General features: G+C 39.3%; 1 protein-coding gene across 1 annotated transcript in view; it reads right to left on the bottom strand.

Annotated features, from left to right (window-relative positions):
• LOC147751267 (putative tetratricopeptide repeat protein 41) overlaps positions 1–20,255 on the bottom strand; it is a 496,241-nt gene that overhangs the window by 299,580 nt on the left and 176,406 nt on the right. The window contains exon 4 of the mRNA XM_086919170.1: positions 10,559–10,722. Coding sequence (XP_086775296.1) covers positions 10,559–10,722 — 164 coding nt within the window. The remainder of the gene's footprint in view (positions 1–10,558; positions 10,723–20,255) is intronic.

The raw sequence follows: 20,255 nt of genomic DNA, 5'->3' as shown, positions 1-20,255 counted from the left end.
ATCGATCATGATCGCTTCCCCAGCTGCTTGATCGCTCAGAAGGGAACGGGCAAATAGGAAACGGTCGACTGCAAAGGGAGACTTATATATTGTTTCGAAGATATCCTGGGGCTGCCACCGCAGGCGGAGAACCAAACCCAGCGAACACTACCGGGTCACCGGGCAGGGCCCCCGTCCACAACTGCTAGCGTTAGGCTGTCACCCATCCTCCAACCTTCACCAAGGCAGCCAACCGTCATCCACATCAAACCGAAAAAGCGAAAGAAAATTTTCTTTTTTCACTCCGGTGGACCGGACCCAATCACACCACCGCAGCCAATGTGGTTTAACTGAAACCCGGATGGGCCAGTACTCGAGACCCCGGCTTCCGGGCAGATCTAGGCCGCAAACTTCCACTCGACATATCTTTGTCAGCCGAGCAAGTAGAGATCTCGCGATAGCACCGTTAATCTCACGGCAGGTTCATACACATTGCGGCTGGGCGCAAAGACAGGATAAATGACAGGATATTCCGGCAGGAGGCCGAGGTCGGCGGAGCCGGGAGCCTACACGGCCATCTTGGTTGCTAGCGTGGCTCCTCCCCCAAAATCTTAGTAATATTGTTTTGACTTATTTTTTCTGAACTTTTCTGCTAATAAATGTAAACTGTTTGAATGTAACTTTTTTTTCTCTCCAGGTTATTAAATGTTTTAGTCATTATTGAATTAAGATTAAATAAAATAAGGTCATGCTAGGAGAGTGAGTCTATAAATAAAAATTAAATAAATAGAGAACTAAGCTGGTCTTGTTGTCCATTAGTTAACTTTTACTAGCTGATCCATTGACCAAAATGGAGGTTTTTTAAAAATGTTTTTAAGAACAAAACCATGGTAATATTGATAAACTGCAGATGTATATAGTGTATAAAATTTTAGAATGAAATAAGACACTCTGCAAAATTCCAGCATCTCCTCCTCTAGTCGTCACTGATCTTGGGAGCAGTGTGAATTGCGTGCATAAATGACTCGCGGTGTTATGGGCCCCACTGAAAAGTAAAGTGTGCTCCTAGGAAGTACAGTGATGGTTTGGAGGTCTGGTTTAGAGCTGCGCTGGATCCGTTTTTCTTGGTAGCAGGAGTCTGGTTGCTATAGGTTAACTTGGATAAGTAATGTATAGAATTAGTAGGACAATGTATATAGAATTTTGATGTACAGAAATTATGACTAACACTATATGTTGAGTCTGTATTGCGTTATATGTAGTCCGGAATTTGAGGCTTCTGGGAAGTAGGAAGCTGGTTACTCTGCCTAGGAAGGCGAACGTGTGTCATGTAAGTCATACACGTGTGGCATGTAAATCACACATCACATAGTCTGTTTCAAAGTGGTGACATCGTCGTATGTTACAAGTTAGGGACATTTATGTGTAAAAGTGGTGAATGTATAGCAAAGGCAACCTATAAAATCTTGGGCTTAAGCACAGGAATCAATGTGTATTCTGACTAAAACTTATCCCTGAGAGAGTAATAGAGTTTTCACCTAAACTTGAGAGAAGGGTAAGGTAGAGGGATGTGCTACTTTATCAGCGAAATTAAAATTCTGTGGTAGAGAAGAGGTAAGCGCTGTCTACCGGAAATACAGAATACTTTTGAGTTTAAGGAAACTATCACATTGGTTTTAGCGAAACAGACAAATGGAAATGTTTTATGTGGTTACTAACTGATTTTAGTTGTATAAAGGTGTAAATACAGTGTGCCAATACATTTTGTAAAGGAGGGGTCAGTCGAAGCTGCAGAAACCATAGTAGGGCTGACGTAAGAAGGGTCGCGCTGGGATTGGTCCGCGTGACTAGAACGGAGTGAGCACTGATTGGTGCGCTAGCAAAGGCTGTGCAAACATTGGTTGAGAGTGATTGAAACTTATTTTTTTCTGATTGGTGCGTTAGTGTGAACCGCGCTGTGATAGGTTGGTGCAGCGAAACAGTTTGTGGAAGAGTACGCGATTGTTTGAAAGTCAGGAAACCGTCAGAAAAATTGAGTTTTCTTATGGAGAAGAAAAAGAAAAACCTACATGGTTTAAGAAATTAAAGAATGTGTTCAAAAAGGATAAGGAAATAGTGACAAGAGAGGGAAAATTGCTTCCTCCGCCTAAAATGCATGCATCGTATATTATGGCAAAATATGGCTACTATACATGTATATGGTTAGAAAATTGGGCAAAATATACTAAGAATGATGGTGTATTAGCATTTCCAGAAGTAGGTTCTTTTAGTATTGCTGTTTTATGAAATTTGAGAGAAAAGATGACTAAGCTTGAACCGAGACCTTGACCGAATCAATTTGAGGCATTGGCTGATTGGAAAGATGAGGTGCATTAATTGGAGCGAGAAAGGTTCTGAAGACCTGGAGGCAGATTGCGAGGTTAATGGGGAACGACTCATGAGAGTAGAATTCGGAGATGGAGAAACGCTGATATGTGTGTTGGAATGTATCCTGTGAGGACAGTTGATGAAATGGTAGGACAGAAGTGTACGGAAAAAATAAATAATGTGGTCAGTAAGAAAGAGTTATGAGGATTGTGAGACAGAGGATGTGGTACTGGAGGAGATATTAAATAGAAGACCCCCTCCATATCACCCGAGTTCTATAACTGTGACTTCAAATGCTCTGCCAATGGAGACCCGATTTACTACTACCCCAAGACAATTTTCTGAATTTAAAGATAATATTGAAAGAGAGGAAATTAGATATGATTCTAATACCCCATTAATGGAAACCATGCTAACTGGTACTCCCAGACAAAATGATGAAATTAGAGGACGTGTGGCAAGAGTAGAGAGGAGAATTGAAGAACAACCAAGTACTTCTGAATATGTGCGGTCTACTAATGAATTGACTAAAAAGATACAGGAACTCACTAAAAATATAGAAGCTGTAACTGTCCCAGTAACAATAGGTCCTGTAATTCCAGTGTTTGAAAACCAGAAAATAAAAGAACCATCATTAACTATTCCTTTGAATCAAAGTTTACAAAAAGTAAGAGAAAAGGTTTATCAAGATTTGTCTGAGGTTAGGCGTACTAGTCAGATGACACCACCTGACTTGAAATTTAATCAAAGTCTCCCATAAAAGCTTCCAACAGGTGCGGAAACAGGTTCTGCAACACCCGAAAGAAGTAAAGAGAAAATCGATTTTTCGCAAACTCCTGTAGGACCAACAGAGCAGGAATTAAGGGATTTGATTAAAACCTTAAAAGTAAAAGACCAAGGGCCCGATGTAGGTGGCCATTTACCGGCCGGTAACGGCCAAATTTGGCCGTTACCGACCGGTAAATGGGGTTTCAGATGTAGGGGGCCTATATTTTACTGATTCTGCAAATTTACCAAATCGGTAAATTTACAGAATCGGTAAAATACCGAATCGGTATATTTACCGATTCGGTAAATCCACATGTAGGTGGCACTCCTAAGAGTGCCACAGGCCCTTTAGAATTGGTATTTTACCACCCAATCCTATTGAGTGGTAAAATACCGAATTCAGGTGTGCATGCACATCTGTGCATGGACACCTGTGCAATGTGACACACAGACATGCCCTTAGGGCATGTCTGTGTGCCAAATGGCACACAAGTCCGGAATTGGGGTGCTAGAGGGTGTCAAAGTGACACCCCCTGCACTCTTGCTGAAATCGGTATTTACAGAATCGGTAAATACCGATTCGGTAATGCCCATTGATTCCTATGGTCTGCAATGCCCATTGGAATCAATGGGCATTACCGATTCGGTATTTACAGAATCGGTAAATACCGAATCTTAACGATTCGGTATTTACCGATTCTGTTTTACCTACAACCTCCCCCTCTATTTTACCACTTCTTAAATACCGATTCGGTATCATTCGGTATTTAAGAAGTGGTAAAATGTCATTACCTACATCAGGCCCATAGAACCTAAAGTGTTAGATGTGGTCAGATTGAAAATTGACATGGAAGAATTAATAATTGGGACAATTGGAACAGATAGGTTAAAAGCATGCCAAGATGATGAATTACTGTTCATGTGTAAAAGCATCACATGGAGAGCGAAAAACCTGCATGATCGACTAGAAGGGTTGGCAAGTGAACTCAATGTAGATTTTGCAAAGATTTACTGAAAAGGATATTGACAACATGAATACTGCTGGAAGATTAACCCAAATAAAATAATAAATTGTGTTGCTGAGAAAGTGGGGAGACTAAATGGACAAAGAAAAGGGAAGAGAGCAATGATAAAACATCATTAGTGTTTCCAGTTAGAGAAAAGGAGCCTGTAGCAAATGAATTTCCTATGAGAGAAATACCGGGAGGAGGGTATGTACATGTTCCCTGGACTATACAGGATATATTGTCATTCACAAATGATTTCCCAAGGTTGCGAGAGAAACCAGTGGAATGGTACCGACAAGTGGATCGATTTGTAAAAGTTTCAAAGGTATTATGGGAATATCTAGATGGATTGTTTGACATAGTAGTACCAGCAAACCTAAACCTATGGTCCGAGAGCAAGATTACAGTGGACCGGTCAAAAACAGAATATCCGAGAGACCCTAGAACAGGTGCTCCTGGACCTGAAGTAATGCGAAAGTATGAACAAGTAATAGTATTCTTGAAGAATAAAATCCCACCAAAAGAGACAGACTGGGTAAAGATTGACAGGACATTGTAGGAACCTGAAGAATCAGTACATTCATGTTATGAGAGATTGCAGCTAGTTTTTAAGCAATATAGTGGATATGAGGAGTTAAGTGAAAAAGACATGAGTCATTTTGTGTATCGCTTTGTTTTTGGATTAAGGCCAGAGATAGGAGACATGATCAAGCATAATTTGATGGGATGGCAATCATGCTCTGTAGATGAAGTTCTGAGGCATGTGAAATATTGCAGTGATGAGATTGAGGTTAAGTTAAGAAAGCTTAAAGAGAAAGCAATGTGGGCGCAGGTGAAAGTGGCTGAACATCAAATAGCTCAATTAGAAAATAAAAATTAAGAAGGAGGTCAAGTAAGAATGAAAGGAAATTTGAATAAAACAAAAGTAATGGGTAATTTGGACGAGGCCAAGAAAAAGTTTCCCTGTCACAGGTTAGGGCATTGGAAGAAAAAGTGTGAGTTTCCACCAAGAGTTAATCCCGACAATACATCATTGAATCCGCAGGTGAAGAATGAGCTAATTCAACAGCCATCGCCACAGCAGCAGGTAGTTACCCAACAGAGTCAGGTGCCACAACCACCACTTCCACACAGTGTAAACCTACAGAAATACAGTGCAGAGACAGGGTTCTTCGGAGGAGAACAGGTAACAAGATCACCTACAGTGAATGTGAGTTCGCAGTATTAGTTGAAGGAAGATGGGAGTGAGTAGGATGATAGCTTCTGACGGTGCCTAAGAGAGGGAGAAGAGTGCGTACTTGGCACAACTCTAGAGGTAGATCAATCTGGTCCTTTTGTGAATGGAAAGGTGAGTGATGTAAATGTGAGTTTCCTAGTGGACACAGGTGCTACTCGTTCTACTGTTAGATCAGTAGAAGTTCAAAATCTTCCTCTCTCTGGAGATAGTATCCAAGTTGTAGGTGTAGCAAATAGACAGATTAAAACATCCCTGACAGAACCAGTTGAAGTGGAAATTGGAAATTTTAAAGATATGCATCGATTTGTAGTGTGTGACAGTAGTCCTGTTCACCTTCTTGGCAGGGACATACGGTATAAAATGAATTGTGCCATTTACTGTTCACCAGATGGCATTGACCTTCAAACCCCAGATGAAGATATCTTGTATAAAATGACTATGTCACTGATAGACTCAGAACGAAGTAGTATGTTTCCTGTATTTGACCGAGAAAAGATACATGGTGAGTTGAAAGAGTCAGTCAAAGAACAAGTGTGGGATTTCACAGGGGAAGATATTGGACTAATGAAAGGTGTGGTTCCTGTGAAAGTTTCTGTAAAAGAGGGAGTGAATTACCCAAACATTCCCCAGTACAAAATGACAGCTGAAATAATTAAAGGGATAACTCCAGTGATAAACAAGATGATTGAACAAGGAATTCTGAGAGAAATAGTAAGCAGTCCATGTAATTCACCTATAATGGGATTAAAAAAGCCTATTGGAACATTTAGGATAGTACAGGATTTGAGAAGAGTTAATAACATTGTTGTCCCATGTTGTCTAGTTGTACCAAATCCAACAGTGACCCTGTACCAAATTTCACATGATGCAGAATGGTATACAGTCATTGACCTAAGTAATGCATTCTTTACAGTTCCATTACACCGAGATAGCCAGCCAATATTTGCTTTTCGGTTTGGAGACCGTATTTTGGCATGGTGCCGAATTCCTCAGGTGTATACTGAGGGTCCCTCCATCTTTAATCAGCTGCAAAAGAAATCATTGGAGAGTTTGAACATGCCTGGAAATTCAGTACTGGTTCAGTACATTGAGGACCTGTTAGTGGCATCAAGAACGAAGGATTCATGTGTTTCAGATACCATTGCATTACTGAACCATTTGGCAGATGGAGGACATAAAGTGTCACCATCAAAGTTACAGTTTTGTCAGAAAGAAGTACAATATTTAGGTCACGAGATTGCCCAAGAAATCATACAAGTTACCATAGAAAGAATTAGAATGATACAGGGAATGCAACCTCCTAAAACTCAAAGGCAAGTGAGAATGTTCCTAGGAATGGTAGGTTATTGTCGACAATTGATCAGTGTATTTTCACTTATAGCAAAACTATTGCAGAGGCTGACAAGAGCAGATGTAAAAGATCCCATAGTGCTGAATAAAACAGAAATGGAGGCTTTTGAACAACTAAAAACCAGTCTGTGTGAAGAACCAGCATTGGGAATGCCTGATTATGAGAAAGAGTTTGAACTATATTGCAGTGAACGAGAAGGATGTGCATTATCAGTTCTAATTCAGAGACATGGAAAACTGAGAGAGCCAATTGCATATTTCTCAGCTGTTTTGGATCCAGCTGCTAAAGCATTGCCAGGATGCTTAAAAGGAGTAGCTGCTACAAGTGTGAGTTTGGAGCAAAGGGAATGTATAGTGATGGGATATCCTTTGAGGGTATATGTACCTCATTCATTGGAGATACTCCTCACTAGGACTAAAACACAGTTCCTTACTATAACAGGGTGACAAAATATGAGAAGGTAATTCTAGGTGCAGATAATGTGACAATTACACGATGTGTGAATGTAAATCCATCTATGTTGTTACCTGATGTCATGGATGTTGTGGTGAGAAATGAAGTTAATCATAAATGTTTGGATGTTCTTGAACATTGTACCAAATCAAGAGCTGACATTAAAGATGAACCATTGCCTGAATCTGATTATGTAATGTTTGTAGTTGGTTCATGTCTGAGAACAGATGAGCGTGCTCTAAGTGCTGCATATGCTGTATGTACAGTGGCAGACATCCTGGAAGCATCTTGTCTGAAAGGAATTTGTTCTGCTCAAATAGCAGAATTGATTGCTTTGATTCGAGCATGTGAACTGGGAAAAGAGATAAGAGTCACCATAGTGACTCACAGTCAATTAGGTTTTGGGGTTGTCCATGACTATGGTCAACTGTGGTCCCAAAGAGATTACTTAACTTCTGTAGGATCCCCCATCCGAAATGCTGAATTTGTGAAAATGTTGATTGATGCAATCCAGTTACCTGAGAAAATTGCAATTGTAAAATGTGCAGCTCACAAGAAAGGAGATGATTATGTCACCAGAGGCAATCGCTTTGTTGACTCATTTGCTAAGTACTGTGCCAAAAATCTTGCATCTATAAATCGGGACAGAAAAGCTGAACATGTTTCAAGTCCTTAAATGCTAACAACAGTAGTTGAGACTTGGCAGGAAGTGAGACAGATGCAGGAAGAAGCAAGTGAGGAAGAGAAAGACATCTGGTTAAAATCAGGATGTAGACAAAGAGAAGAGGGTGAAATTTGGGTTTACAAATATGAAAGACCAGTAATGCCTGATAACATGATTTTAAATATGGCCGAATGTACCATGGTCAAGCCCATATTGGGAGGGATGCCATGATTAGAATGTTCAGACATTTGAAAAACAACAACCTAGGCAACTAATATTTAAAATACCCTAATGGTAAAAAATGAATAGTTGGCTACAGCTGACTAAAAGACATAGTTTTTTATTAAGTAATTAAAACAGTTGACAAATCATTAGCATAACACAAAATTAGGGTTAAAAATTCACAATGTACATTATCGTAAACAACATTACACAGAAGTTAATACACAGTATAAAAGGATTTTTTATCTATAGTAGATAGGTGGCAAAAAATGAGTCTCTACGCGCGTTTCGGCGGCCAGCGCCTTCTTCCTGGAGCAGCCACGTAATTTTAGTAGGAAATTTTTGTTTTAAAGAAACGGTCAAATAAGGTTTCTGCTTCTTGTTATGATTCTTTCAACGTCAGGTATTGCCGAAGCTGATTGGTTTGGAAGTTAAATAGTTATTGCCCGCCAACCGGAACCCTTTATATAGAATAGCGCTGGATAATATTCAAGGTGAGTTCCTCAAGGGATATTCTGGATATCTATTGAGTTTGCACTGTTTTCTTGATATCTTGAGCCTAGGCTTCCGTTCTATGATATGATCTGTTAGCAATGTATTGCTTCTGGTGGCTTCCTATTGGCCTAGAAAATTGAATTCTTGTACTTCAGAGATCTGGATGATGTTAAAAAAGATTCTCGAATCTTGTATATGAAGGGTTAAATGTTAACATTTTCTAGGCCAAGAAACTGGAAGAAACTAGAGTATAACTCATACTAATTTAAAAAAATGTAAACATGTTAGGATAACATTTACGAAATTTTTGGGTGTTATTTGGTGATAAATGGGAGTTGAAGGAGTGAAGGGGAAAACAACAATTTTTGTATACCCCTCTCGAAATCTCTTTCCCATAACAGTAATGTGTATTAATCATGTGGTTTTGAAATTAACCAATGTAGAATAGAATGCACACACTCAAATACATGTGGGATACTAATTTGCTTGTGTTGCAAATCTTAATATATTAATTGAGTGAAATTATTATACTAACATAGTACGCAAATGTCATAATCTAACGAAAACGTGTATATGTATGCTTTTTGTATGTCTTATTGTGGCATAAATGATAGAGAATGGTAAGAAAACAACGCATAAATGTTGCTAAAATGCTAGGTAATAACTAACAGGGTTATCTTAAAATGGGGGAGGTAAACAGAAGGGCTATACTTCAAAATCTAACGTTTAATTGTGTTTGTTTTGTATAATAGTTCCCATTATGGCCCACGAGGCCTACTAGAAAATGGAGGTTTGCGAGTCTCCGAAACTGTGGTGATCTACGCATGCGTGACTATGCTCAAGAGATGTGCAAGCAGTTTGTGCCTGTACAGCATGGGTCAAGGTCAGCGTGGCCTGGTGTGTAGAAGAGTGCCAAAAATCTGTATGACCGTGTCGTGAGCCTGGGAACTAATCCCGAAGTGACAATTTAAAGGACACAAGTGAAAATACTGTTAAAGGACAATCGAAACCCTATTTTATGATTATAACGATGACTTGGCGGTAAAATGGACAATGAGGAGATGAGGTTATGCTCATCCACCCCTTACATGGACCAATGAGAGCGAGCGAGGACCCTAAAAGTTTCAAATCTTAGATAGATAAGTTAGGGAAAAAGGGTATAAAAGAGGACGTTTGGAAGTAAGAAAAAGCTTGCCTTTGATTTTATTTTCGCACCACGACATGCTGTCGGACTGAACTCTTTTCTATGGTGCAAAGACTTTGACATTTTTCTTGATGGGTGCGGAGTCCGGATCGGAGGTGAACATCAAGAAAGAATAGAGAGGCGTTTTTTGGGAACTTTTCTGTCCTAACCCTGATGTTTTTTACTGAAGTCTTGGTAATATTGTTTTGACTTATTTTTTCTGAACTATTCTGCTAATAAATGTAAACTGTTTAAATTGAACTTTTCTTTCTCTCCAGGTTATTAAATGTTTTAGTGATTATTGAATTAAGACTAAATAAAATAAGGTCATGCTAGGAGAGTGAGTCTCTAAATAAAAATTACATAAATGGAGAATTAAGCTGGTCTTGTTGTCCATTAATTAACTTTTACTAGCTGATCCATTGACCAAAATGGTGGGGTGTTTAAAATGTTTTTAAGAATAAAACCATGGTAATATTGATAAACTGCAGATGTATATAGTGTATAAAAGTTTAGAATGAAATAAGAAACTCCGCTTTTGAAATCCAGCATCTCCTCCTCTAGTCGTCACTGATCTTGGGAGCAGTGTGATTTGTGTGTAAGAATGACTTGCGGTGTTATGGGCCCCACTGACGAGTAAAGTGTGATAGCTCCTAGGAAGTATAGTGATGGTTTGGAGGTTTGGTTTGGAGCCGTGCTGGATAATGAACAATGTACAAATGAAATACAATTTAGTATAGAACCAGGCTCTTGGTAAAAAGCACCAGGACACAATATAAAACACAGCGACAGAAAAGAAACACATGATACGTTTGGTGGGATGCAAGATCACCTGTTGTGTGGAAAGGCCATACACTCCACTCAATTCATCGATCCCGTCGAGGACCACAATGCACTGCTGTAAGTTTATGGACGCGAAAAAAGCTTCCACAACCGGAGGAAACTCCCACATATCGGCGGTGTGTTCACTAAATGTGAAAATTCCACGCTCTGTACCTGCAGCCCGGGGATTTAAAAAGAAGCATTTACTTTATGTGCTGGAGGTGACACTTTCAAACTTAATCCAGGCAAAAATAATTGGTTGACAATGTAATAAAAACATGAATATTTACCAAACAACAATGTTATAAATTTTGATCTAATCTTAATTATTTACTTCTAAATAAAATCATAGATTGGATACATTGACCACAGTTAGATACAAAGAGTTATCATTTTTCTGATAAAAAATGTGGAAAACAGTGACTCTTTGGATCTTCTTCTCTGTGCCAAGATGGCGCTGTTGATAAAGGGCAGTGTATTGAGTAACCAGTTCTGGGGCAGCCAGGTATCGTATGCTATGCTACTGATATGAGTAAATAATCTGTCAATAATGTGGTATTGCAATATTGTCTCTAGGCCGGGGAGGACCTACCATATGGGTCAGAGGCTTCCATTGCAGGCTATAGGTAAATGTTCCTGGTGTTTGATAGGTAAGAACAACGGGTGTACCAAATTGCTTATGCATATTCTTAGTCAGAGCTTAAGCCCCAGTAACAAAATAGGTCAGAGAGCAATTATTTTCTGAGAATGTTACCGTTGGTGCTCTCTCTGCCAGTGATGTACACTGCCACCACGGGTGCTGCCCCTATCGTTCTGTCCCTGTATCAGTAACACTGTTGTGAATAGGCCTTCTTTGCTCTGCAGATAGATTTCCAAAGTGCTATAGAAATGCCAATGCTGTTTTTTAAGCGTTTTCAAAACTTTTTTAAATCTGTGTTTATCGGTTTTTATACAGCTGCCTAAGTCCCAAATAGAACTGCGTTTTTATAGTATTTGCAAAACAGTTTGCTTTTTTATAAGGAACATATGTAAAGAAAAGGAGGAGTATAGCAGGATATGTAGTGTCTCCCCAATGATAGTGTCCAGAGGTAGTCTGTGCTCACCATAGAAGTCTATGTATTGCACTCTCGCTGATACTCACAGACAGTTGCATGCCCACTCACACTCACTCTTTCTGGGATGTATCTGGGTAACAAGACTATCAGTGTGTTAATAGAGTAAAACATTTTATATTAAAAAAATTTAATACAGAAATTCATGGAAACAGTTTTTTCTTTGGGAGCGTGGGTTGTAATTCACCTGCTCCTTATTAAAAATTACAATATTGTAGGGGTGAACAACTCTGCCAGCAGCACAAAACCCTGCAGAACTTTAACAATTTCAAATTTCACCAGATTCATTTAAAGCACTGCATTGCAAAACACCTGAAACCTGATGCTTTCAGCATGCTTGACACTGCTTTTCTGCAATCTTTGCCTGACTGCATGAAATGCTACTGGTATTATTGCATTAACGTTTTAACTGACAGCACATTGTATTCTGGGGCTTGAAAAGTTAGGGTTAGGATTGCAGGTATGGGATCATAAGCATATTGAATAAAGGGTACTTGAATAAAGCTGAATGTGTCATACATGAAGATGGGACACATTGCTGCTATGAATTTTTGCTATTCTATATGGAAAAGTTTGTGCAATGCTTTCACCATTGTCCAATATGAAGGTAAACACCCAGGCTATCTGTCTGACAAACACTTGCTATGTACTTAACTGCATCATTCCCAAAAATTAGAGAACTTAAACCATAACACAAGTATCATAATGATATCACAAATAGTATGTTTTAATAAAAACAGAGATAGATTTTTACAATGTAGATATACAGTTATAATGAGTTATTAATAAAAAATGATATATCTTTTGTATTAAAAAACATAAATTAAAAAAACATTAGTAGGACAGCGATACATGTCCTATCTATTGTTGCTGTGGCTGTTGTATATGAGTCTAGTGCGTTAAGCAATTGACCTACTATCAATACTGACTTGTGAGCAAAGGAACCTGATATAGGAAAGATTTTACAAATTGTGTTTCTAGGGGAAGAAGAGATTATACATATTGATCCAAATTTTAATTAGCCAGACATTACTCTAATCTGTAACATAATTAAAGATAGATAAAGATCAAATATGATTTGAGACCCGACTAAGATATCAGGCAGAAAGCCTCCGACAAGCGGTCAGAGGCTCTCTGCCCGAAATCCCGGGTTTTCCTCAGACCACAGTATTTTGATGACGGCGGTCGGAATGAAACCAGCGAGGAGATTCCGCTCATCTTCCGACAGGCTCTGTGAGCCCATCGGAACCCGAGGGGAATAGTAATCCCTATAATGATAGAGGAGCCAGGATCGGCTCCGCCATTGAGATTATGATGCCGGTTTCCAACAGCCAATTGATGTTGGCCTTTCCGATATGGTTTGGCTGTTGAAAACTGACTTTGGGGGGTCCCTAGCAGGGCCCTCTTCCCCCTTGCCCTCTGCAAGGGCACCTGAGGGGAACCTATGGTGCCCCCTCAACATCCCTGCACACTTGGTGCACGCCACATGGTGCAGGGATGTTTCAAAACCTCCATTTCTCAATGGATATTTGTGTTGCGGACCACCCGCTGCACAAGCTTCCATTGAGAAATGGAGGTTTAAACCTAAAACAAAATAGCCTACTTGTATTTAATAAGCACTGTTGGTGTGGTGCAAATATTCTGCCTAAAAGTATCTGCCAGACTCAGGAACACACTATGGAGAGACATGTAGCCCTGGAAAAGTGAAGGCAAAAAGGAACAAGAAGATGATAGGATATGACGCAGATAGACAGATGTATAGACACACCCACACACAAAGGCACACATACACACACTGCCCCATCAACCATCTCCTCCCCCTTATATTTCCTCTCTCTCAGCCTCTGATGCCCTGACATGTGTCTGAATTACTGGTAGTACTCATTTACTTCATATGTCAAACTATCTTTCTACAACAACTTATTGCTTCATTGGTTGGGAATAAAGGAATGTTTCCTTTGTCAGTGATTTGTAGTTTGGAAGGGTGCAGCATCATATATTGTATTTTAATATTTTAAACCAACCTTCTTACTTCTGGTGAATGCTTGTCTTGCCAATTGGACAGCTCTTGATAAATGAAGATATATTTTAGATCCTGCTTCTCTTTATGCTTTTAAAAGGTGTAAATGATAGGTCTCAAAGGTGTAATAGATGCTGAACTTAGGGTATAACCACTTTATAACAATACAATCTTTTTGAACACACCCAATCAGGCTTTCCCAGCAACCACCGCACAGAGACAGCACTCATTTTTGCCACAGATAAGATCTGCACCTTACTGATCCAAGGAGAAACAGCTGCCCTCTGCGGAGTCCCTCAAGGATCATCTTTCAGCCCTACCCTGTTCAGCATGTACATGACACGACTCGCCGATGAACTCACTGCATTTTCATCATTTTCTACACTGATGACAGTCAGCTCATGCTTCTAATTACCGACAAGTTCTCCATGATCAGATCCAACTTCACCAAATACATAATCTACATAGTATAATGGATGGAAAAAAACTGCCTAAAACTCAACTCAAAGAAAACAGAAGTACTGATTTTCGTGAACAAGAACTCCCCCTGAGACTCCACCTGGTGGCTGCCGGAGCTTGGTCCAACACCTACACCCACTAACCATGCAATTAACCTGAAAACTATCTTAGACGACAGCATCAAAATGGCCTCACAAGTGGACGCAGTCAGCTCTTTCTGCTTCCACATACTATGCTTCCTAAGAAAACTCTTCAAAAGGATCCCATTGGGCACCAGGCATACAGTCACTCAAGCCCTAGTCACTAACAGATAAGACTCCAAGCACCTCCTTCACTGACTTCAGACCATCCAGAACATCTCAGCCAGACTCATATTGGACCTCCCACGTCTCACACACATCCTGTTAAACCTCAGAGAACTCCACTGGCAGCCAATACACAAACGCTGCCAATTCAAACTCCTCATGGTTGCATGCATGCAAGGCACTGCACAACATAGGACCAACATACCACAACTTCCACTGTTAAAGATTGCAGGGATCTGTTAGCATGAGCTTAAAGCCATTTTGTACTTGGCAGGCATCTTAGTTAGCCATGTGCTTGCCATGTGCTTTCTCCTTCTTCCAGAGCCTTGCACATGCTCAGAGAGGCCTAGCTAGTAAAATACACCTGCTCTTATGTTATAACTGTCAGGCTATTCTTGCGGATGTAAGGAGAAATATCTCTCCTCCCACTTTGTTGAGCAAGCAAATCTTGTATACCCATATTAGTCATTTTGCATGCTGGTACATGCCAGGTCCTCCCCATCGTTTTATGCTGACTAATGTAACCTATGCATATATAAGGATCCTGTTCTCTGTACTCCTTAGAATGCCTCCTACAGTTGCCTGAGGGTACTGTGTGGCGTAGTCTCCCTTATCTGTGGTCAATAAATATGTCTTTTGATATTACAGCTTCTGTGCCAATCTCTTCTTTGTTGGTTTAAAAGAACCAGGTGTATCTGTGAACCCCTAAGGAGGTTTATACTTCTTCAAATGGCACTCACGTGAACCTCATCAGAGAAGAGGCTATCCAAGGGAGTGGTCAGTCGGTGAACAGTCTTTGGGCTGTTTTTGTGAAGTTTTTTTTTGGACTACTTTTGAGGAGCTCTTCTTTTAAATATGACTTACAACTAGTATTTACAAATGGTTTGGTTTAAGTTCAGTCTGTGGGCTGTCTTCTGTTTCTGTCCTAAGTGTTGATTTGTGGGTTGCATGTGTGTTTAAATGTCTATGTGGTTTGTGGTTTGACATTGGTGGTACTTGTGTGAGTAAATAGCGATTGCGCTCTTGTGTAAGAATGGCTAGCCTTGTGTCCTCTGAGTGTATGACCCCCTTCTGTAAATGTCTGGAATGAGCTCAATGTTTTATTTTGTTTTTATGTCATCATGCAGATATGCAAAATGTATTTAATTAATTCCATATTTAAAAAAATACCGAAATGAATTAAATAACATATGCTAAATAGCTGCATGTTACTATTGAATTGACAGAGTAAGACACTATGCATGTGAGCAAATTGCCACAACGCTAAAGATAAAATTTGAATTCACATTCAATAGGATTAAAATATGCCTCATACAGAGGAAGAAATACGAAATTATGTGTTTTGCAATAAAAAGATTAAAATACAAAATGTTACAGCATTTTCCTTAGATACATTGTATTTGATATTAAAAGGCATTCGCTTCATCTGAGAGAATTTGGTTATTGCTGAACTAAATATACATTACAGAACGATAGATTTTGACTGCATTGAAATGCCTCCGTTTTTAAATAGACTGTGACGTGCTTACTTTCAGCCCCAGAGAAAAAAGCTTTCCAACAGCTGTGTTTTAACTGTCTTACTGAGAAGCAGCTGTCTGACACAACCAATGGAGAATACACTTTGTCAAGACATTACAAATACAGGAAAAGGGTTTTTTCTACTGAGAAAGGTGTGAGAATTCTAAGCCTGCTGACAAACAACAGCTGCATAAATAGCATATGGCTATTCCTGATCGGGGTCACAGACAGGAATGCTGAGTCAGCAACATTTTAAGTCAGTGTAAAACTGGTATAAAGGACTGCATTATTTTAAAAGTTACAAACAAATAGTTTCTTTATTTAGGATAACAGGGAAAACATTGAAAGTAGGGATTTCCTTTCCTAATGCCTTTTTACATGAGCACATCCATGGTTCTCATGTGAAATAATGACTGTTCTTTAAAAAGTTGTGCAGAATTTTCATATTTCAAGTAAGGCTACTGTGCTTAGGTTTATAAATGAATGCTTTTAAATATGATAGGAAAGGAAGTAAGCTTGCTTTTCATATGTGGAACCATCAAAACGATTGGTTTTATTAAAAGCATTTTCTTTTATTATATGAAATAAAATATTATTAAAAATAAGTGCATTAAATTCATTTTTTTGATCTTTATACAGCCTAATCATCATACTGTGAATTCCTAGCATCAAAGTTGAATTTAAGCAATGCTTTATCACAATGGGGGGAAACTTACATGTCAAATGTCACTTTACCCAGGCGTACAAAACTCATTTTTATAAGGGTATACCTTATATATTTCTGAACCCCCCATATCTGGGATATGTAGAGGACAATCTGGGAATAACTATTATGCAAATCCATTGTAGGATATTCATTTTTATCTGCCCCAAACACCAAAGTCGAGATTGGGCAAAATTCACTATTTAAAAGCAGTTCTGCCACTCAGAGCAGCTTTCAAACTGCTCTTAGGCTTCAGTAAATGCACACATTTAAGTATAATACAAATAGCTGACCTCTATGCTGCTAGAAAAGTATACCGCACACTGCTTACAATTGAAAATAAATATAAAAACCAGCAGAAGTTATTAAGCGTACCTCTAAATTACTGGAAAACAGGAATATCAGGACTGTCTTTCAGCTGTGATTCTTCATAGTCACTTTGAATTGGAAGAGCTGCATGGAAACACTTGCACGCAAAATAGGACAGCTGGTAGAGGGTTAAAGATCAGGTTCTACATTTAGAAGCCTAGTAGGGCTCAGAGCAAGGTTTGCCTTTGACTTTTTGACCTCTGAAACTTTTTGAAAGACGAGGTGACAGTGCAGGGAGAGGAAGAGAAGTTTTGCTTACTTTTTTTGGCAAAAGCAAGTTTTTATGCACTCATATGAATAGAAGGCAATATAATGGTATATGTGAGCTCTGATTAAAACAGATAGTACTGCCATGTATACAGCACTAATGCTTTTAGTTTTGAAGATTACTGTGTAAGGGCTGAGATAACGGGATTTAGTTTGAATTAATTTGCCCTCATGTTACACTTGTACATTTGCTAAAGAAATTAATGGTTGGTTATTTATGTTTTTTAGCTAGCTCAATGTGCTATTTACCTCCTCCAAGTTTGTTTATGCCCAGTTGCTACAAATAGGGGTTGAAAGTGTTGACAGAAGTGAAACCTGTTTCAGTTTTCCTACTGTTGAAATGGGGGAAGGAGGCTAGCTCCGCTACAAATTAAGGTAGGCAAATTTATGTTTTCTCTCTCTTTTTCTTAATTTATTTTGAGCCTGTCAAAGCTGTCTGTGAAATAGCCATGACACATGTAATTGGCTATTCAGTAATACTGTTTTAAACATTTTTAGCATTAATAAAATGAATAAAATATATATGTATATATGCTATGTTACTGCCCATCCTGTCTGATGTTTTTATGAAAGGATGGGTAGTCTAGATTGCTGTTCCCTTATTTGATCTTTATGGGGAACTAGATGTGGGTAGTTCTTGTTCTAAAATTCTCAGGTGATAACACCATTATTGTTTATGTTATTCTCATGCTACATTGTTTTGCAAGGGCGTTGCTAGTTTTTTATTAGCTAGTCTGTAAATAAACTGACAGTCCTTATTAGAGCTGATGTTGCATAGTTTGGATCGTGAAAAGTAGAATGATGGGAAGATGCCCATGTGATCCTTAGCAAACATTTTTGAAGAAAATATTGTTTTAAAGGAGTTTGTTTGCCACAACATGTTCTACTGGAGAAAATGTACCCACTATGTTGGCGTTTTTAGTTACTTTTGTAAAAAGAATCCCTGTTAAATTACCAGTTGTAGATGTTCCTGCTGCACCTATGACATGAGAGCATGGTCCTAAGCGTACAATGTAAATGCTTTTATTAAGAGAAATCATTTTAGAAGTGTCTGCAGTCTTGTACAAGTAATGTAAAGTTTATGAGTAAAAGTGTAGAACGTTTCCTTTTTTTCTTGAGGGTCTTCAGATTAGTAATATTGGAAAACACAGATGTAAGGATTTGGAGAATGCCTGTATTGTTTTTCTCTTTTCCTCAGAATTTAGCAAATTAACACTGACTTCCTTGCCTGCTTGGGATTGGGTGACGTATTACTCTTGTCAGTTCACCAAAACGTTCCTTTTATAGTTGCCAATATGTCCAGGCTGTTGTTGTTTCTTTACTCTCACATTGATGAAAGTGGTTCTTGGGTGCCTTGCTAATGTATGGGGAGCCCCAAGACTAGGAAGTATCCTGAGACTATCCTCTCTGTTGATAGACCATTTCTGTGCCTTGTCTAAAGATCTTTTGTTCTGTCCACCAATAGATATTTGCTGCTTTACAACCATTGCCAGAGGGGCCCGGACATCAGATCCAGCTTGGGGGGTCAGCACCAGTTCAGCTTGAAGCCAAGGTGAAGGTAACCAGCACAGGCGTTGCTGCCAACTAGGACCTCAGTGAAGGCGGAAGCCATGGGATGTGAATCCTGGTCCCAAAGCCTATGCAAGTTTGCACCTTTGTTTGTTGGTCAAGAGATACCTGGGCACACTGGATGCAATGTGCGGCCCCAACAAAAGAGCAGTGCGGCAGCAGAGCAATATAGGAGTTAGGGAAGAATTTGAGTTTAAGGTATAGGTGCTGTGTCTCTGGTGCCTGTTAGATTGAAGTGAAGAAAACTGGTGCACTGCTTGAGACTCTGGACAGGATCACTGAGGGCATTGGCCCTGGGGGGGGGTGATTGCCCTATCCTGAAAGAAGAAACTTTTCCCTTGAAACTGGGCCGTGATTCTTGAGTTACGAATTGTGCAGCTCCACCGTGGAAACAAGAGCCTGCCTGTGAGGCTCAAACTGACACAGGGAGAAGACTCCCCTCTGGCTGGTTGTAGAGCGGCTTCAATTTCCCAAGGACTTCTTTTTGTTAGCAACGTGACTTCGCCCTTTCCTTAAATAATGATTATTATTCTAGCCCTCATAAAGGAAACACTGGAAAAATCTATTGAAAATGTTTTCATTAGGTATGTGCTATTGGCTAATCTGAAATTGAAATGAATGGTCACTGAAATGCATAGGATCCCTGAAAATGTTTTTACTAGATGCTTCTAGGATTTGCTTTTTGCTTAGGGCTGAAACAAATTGATAATTCTGTTTGTGATAATAGTCATTACTCTATCCTATCTATCTATGTTAATTATGACCCAATGCTCTGTTCTCTTTTTACTCCTGCTTATATCTTATATATACCCACTTACTGAAATGTTTAGAACGAAAAATGCCCACCTAGCAATGAATGAGGATATTGATACATTTATGAAAATAAATATGCAAATATTTTCTATGTTCCTAAAGGATCTTAGGGATGTCTTTAGCTCATGCTAAAAGGACCATCTGTTAAAGATTGCAGGGATCTGTTAGCATGAGCTGAAAGTCATTTTGTACTTGGCAGCCATCTTAGTTAGCCATGTGCTTGCCATGTGTGTTCTCCCTCTTCCAGAGCCTTACACATGCTCAAAGCGGCCTAGCTTGTAGAATGCACCTGCTCTTATGTTATAACTGTCAGGCTATTCTTGCTGATCTGATGTAAGGAGAAATATCTCCCCTCCCACTTTGTTGAGCAGGCAAATCTTGTATACCCATATTAATCATTTTGCATGCTGGTACATGCCATGACCTCCCCTTGGTTTTATGCTGACTAATGTAACCTATGGACATATAAGGCTCCTGTTCTCTGTACTCCTTAGAATGCCTCCTACATGTGCCTGAGGGTACTGTGTGGCGTAGTCTCCCTCATCTGAGGTCAATAAATATGTCTTTTGATA

Source organism: Lissotriton vulgaris, chromosome 1_1 (assembly GCF_964263255.1).
Source record: "Lissotriton vulgaris chromosome 1_1, aLisVul1.2, whole genome shotgun sequence".
In the NCBI taxonomy this organism is placed as follows: Eukaryota; Metazoa; Chordata; class Amphibia; order Caudata; family Salamandridae; genus Lissotriton; species Lissotriton vulgaris.
Note: the sequence above shows the minus strand (reverse complement) of the source record. Positions and strands in the feature narration are given on the sequence as shown.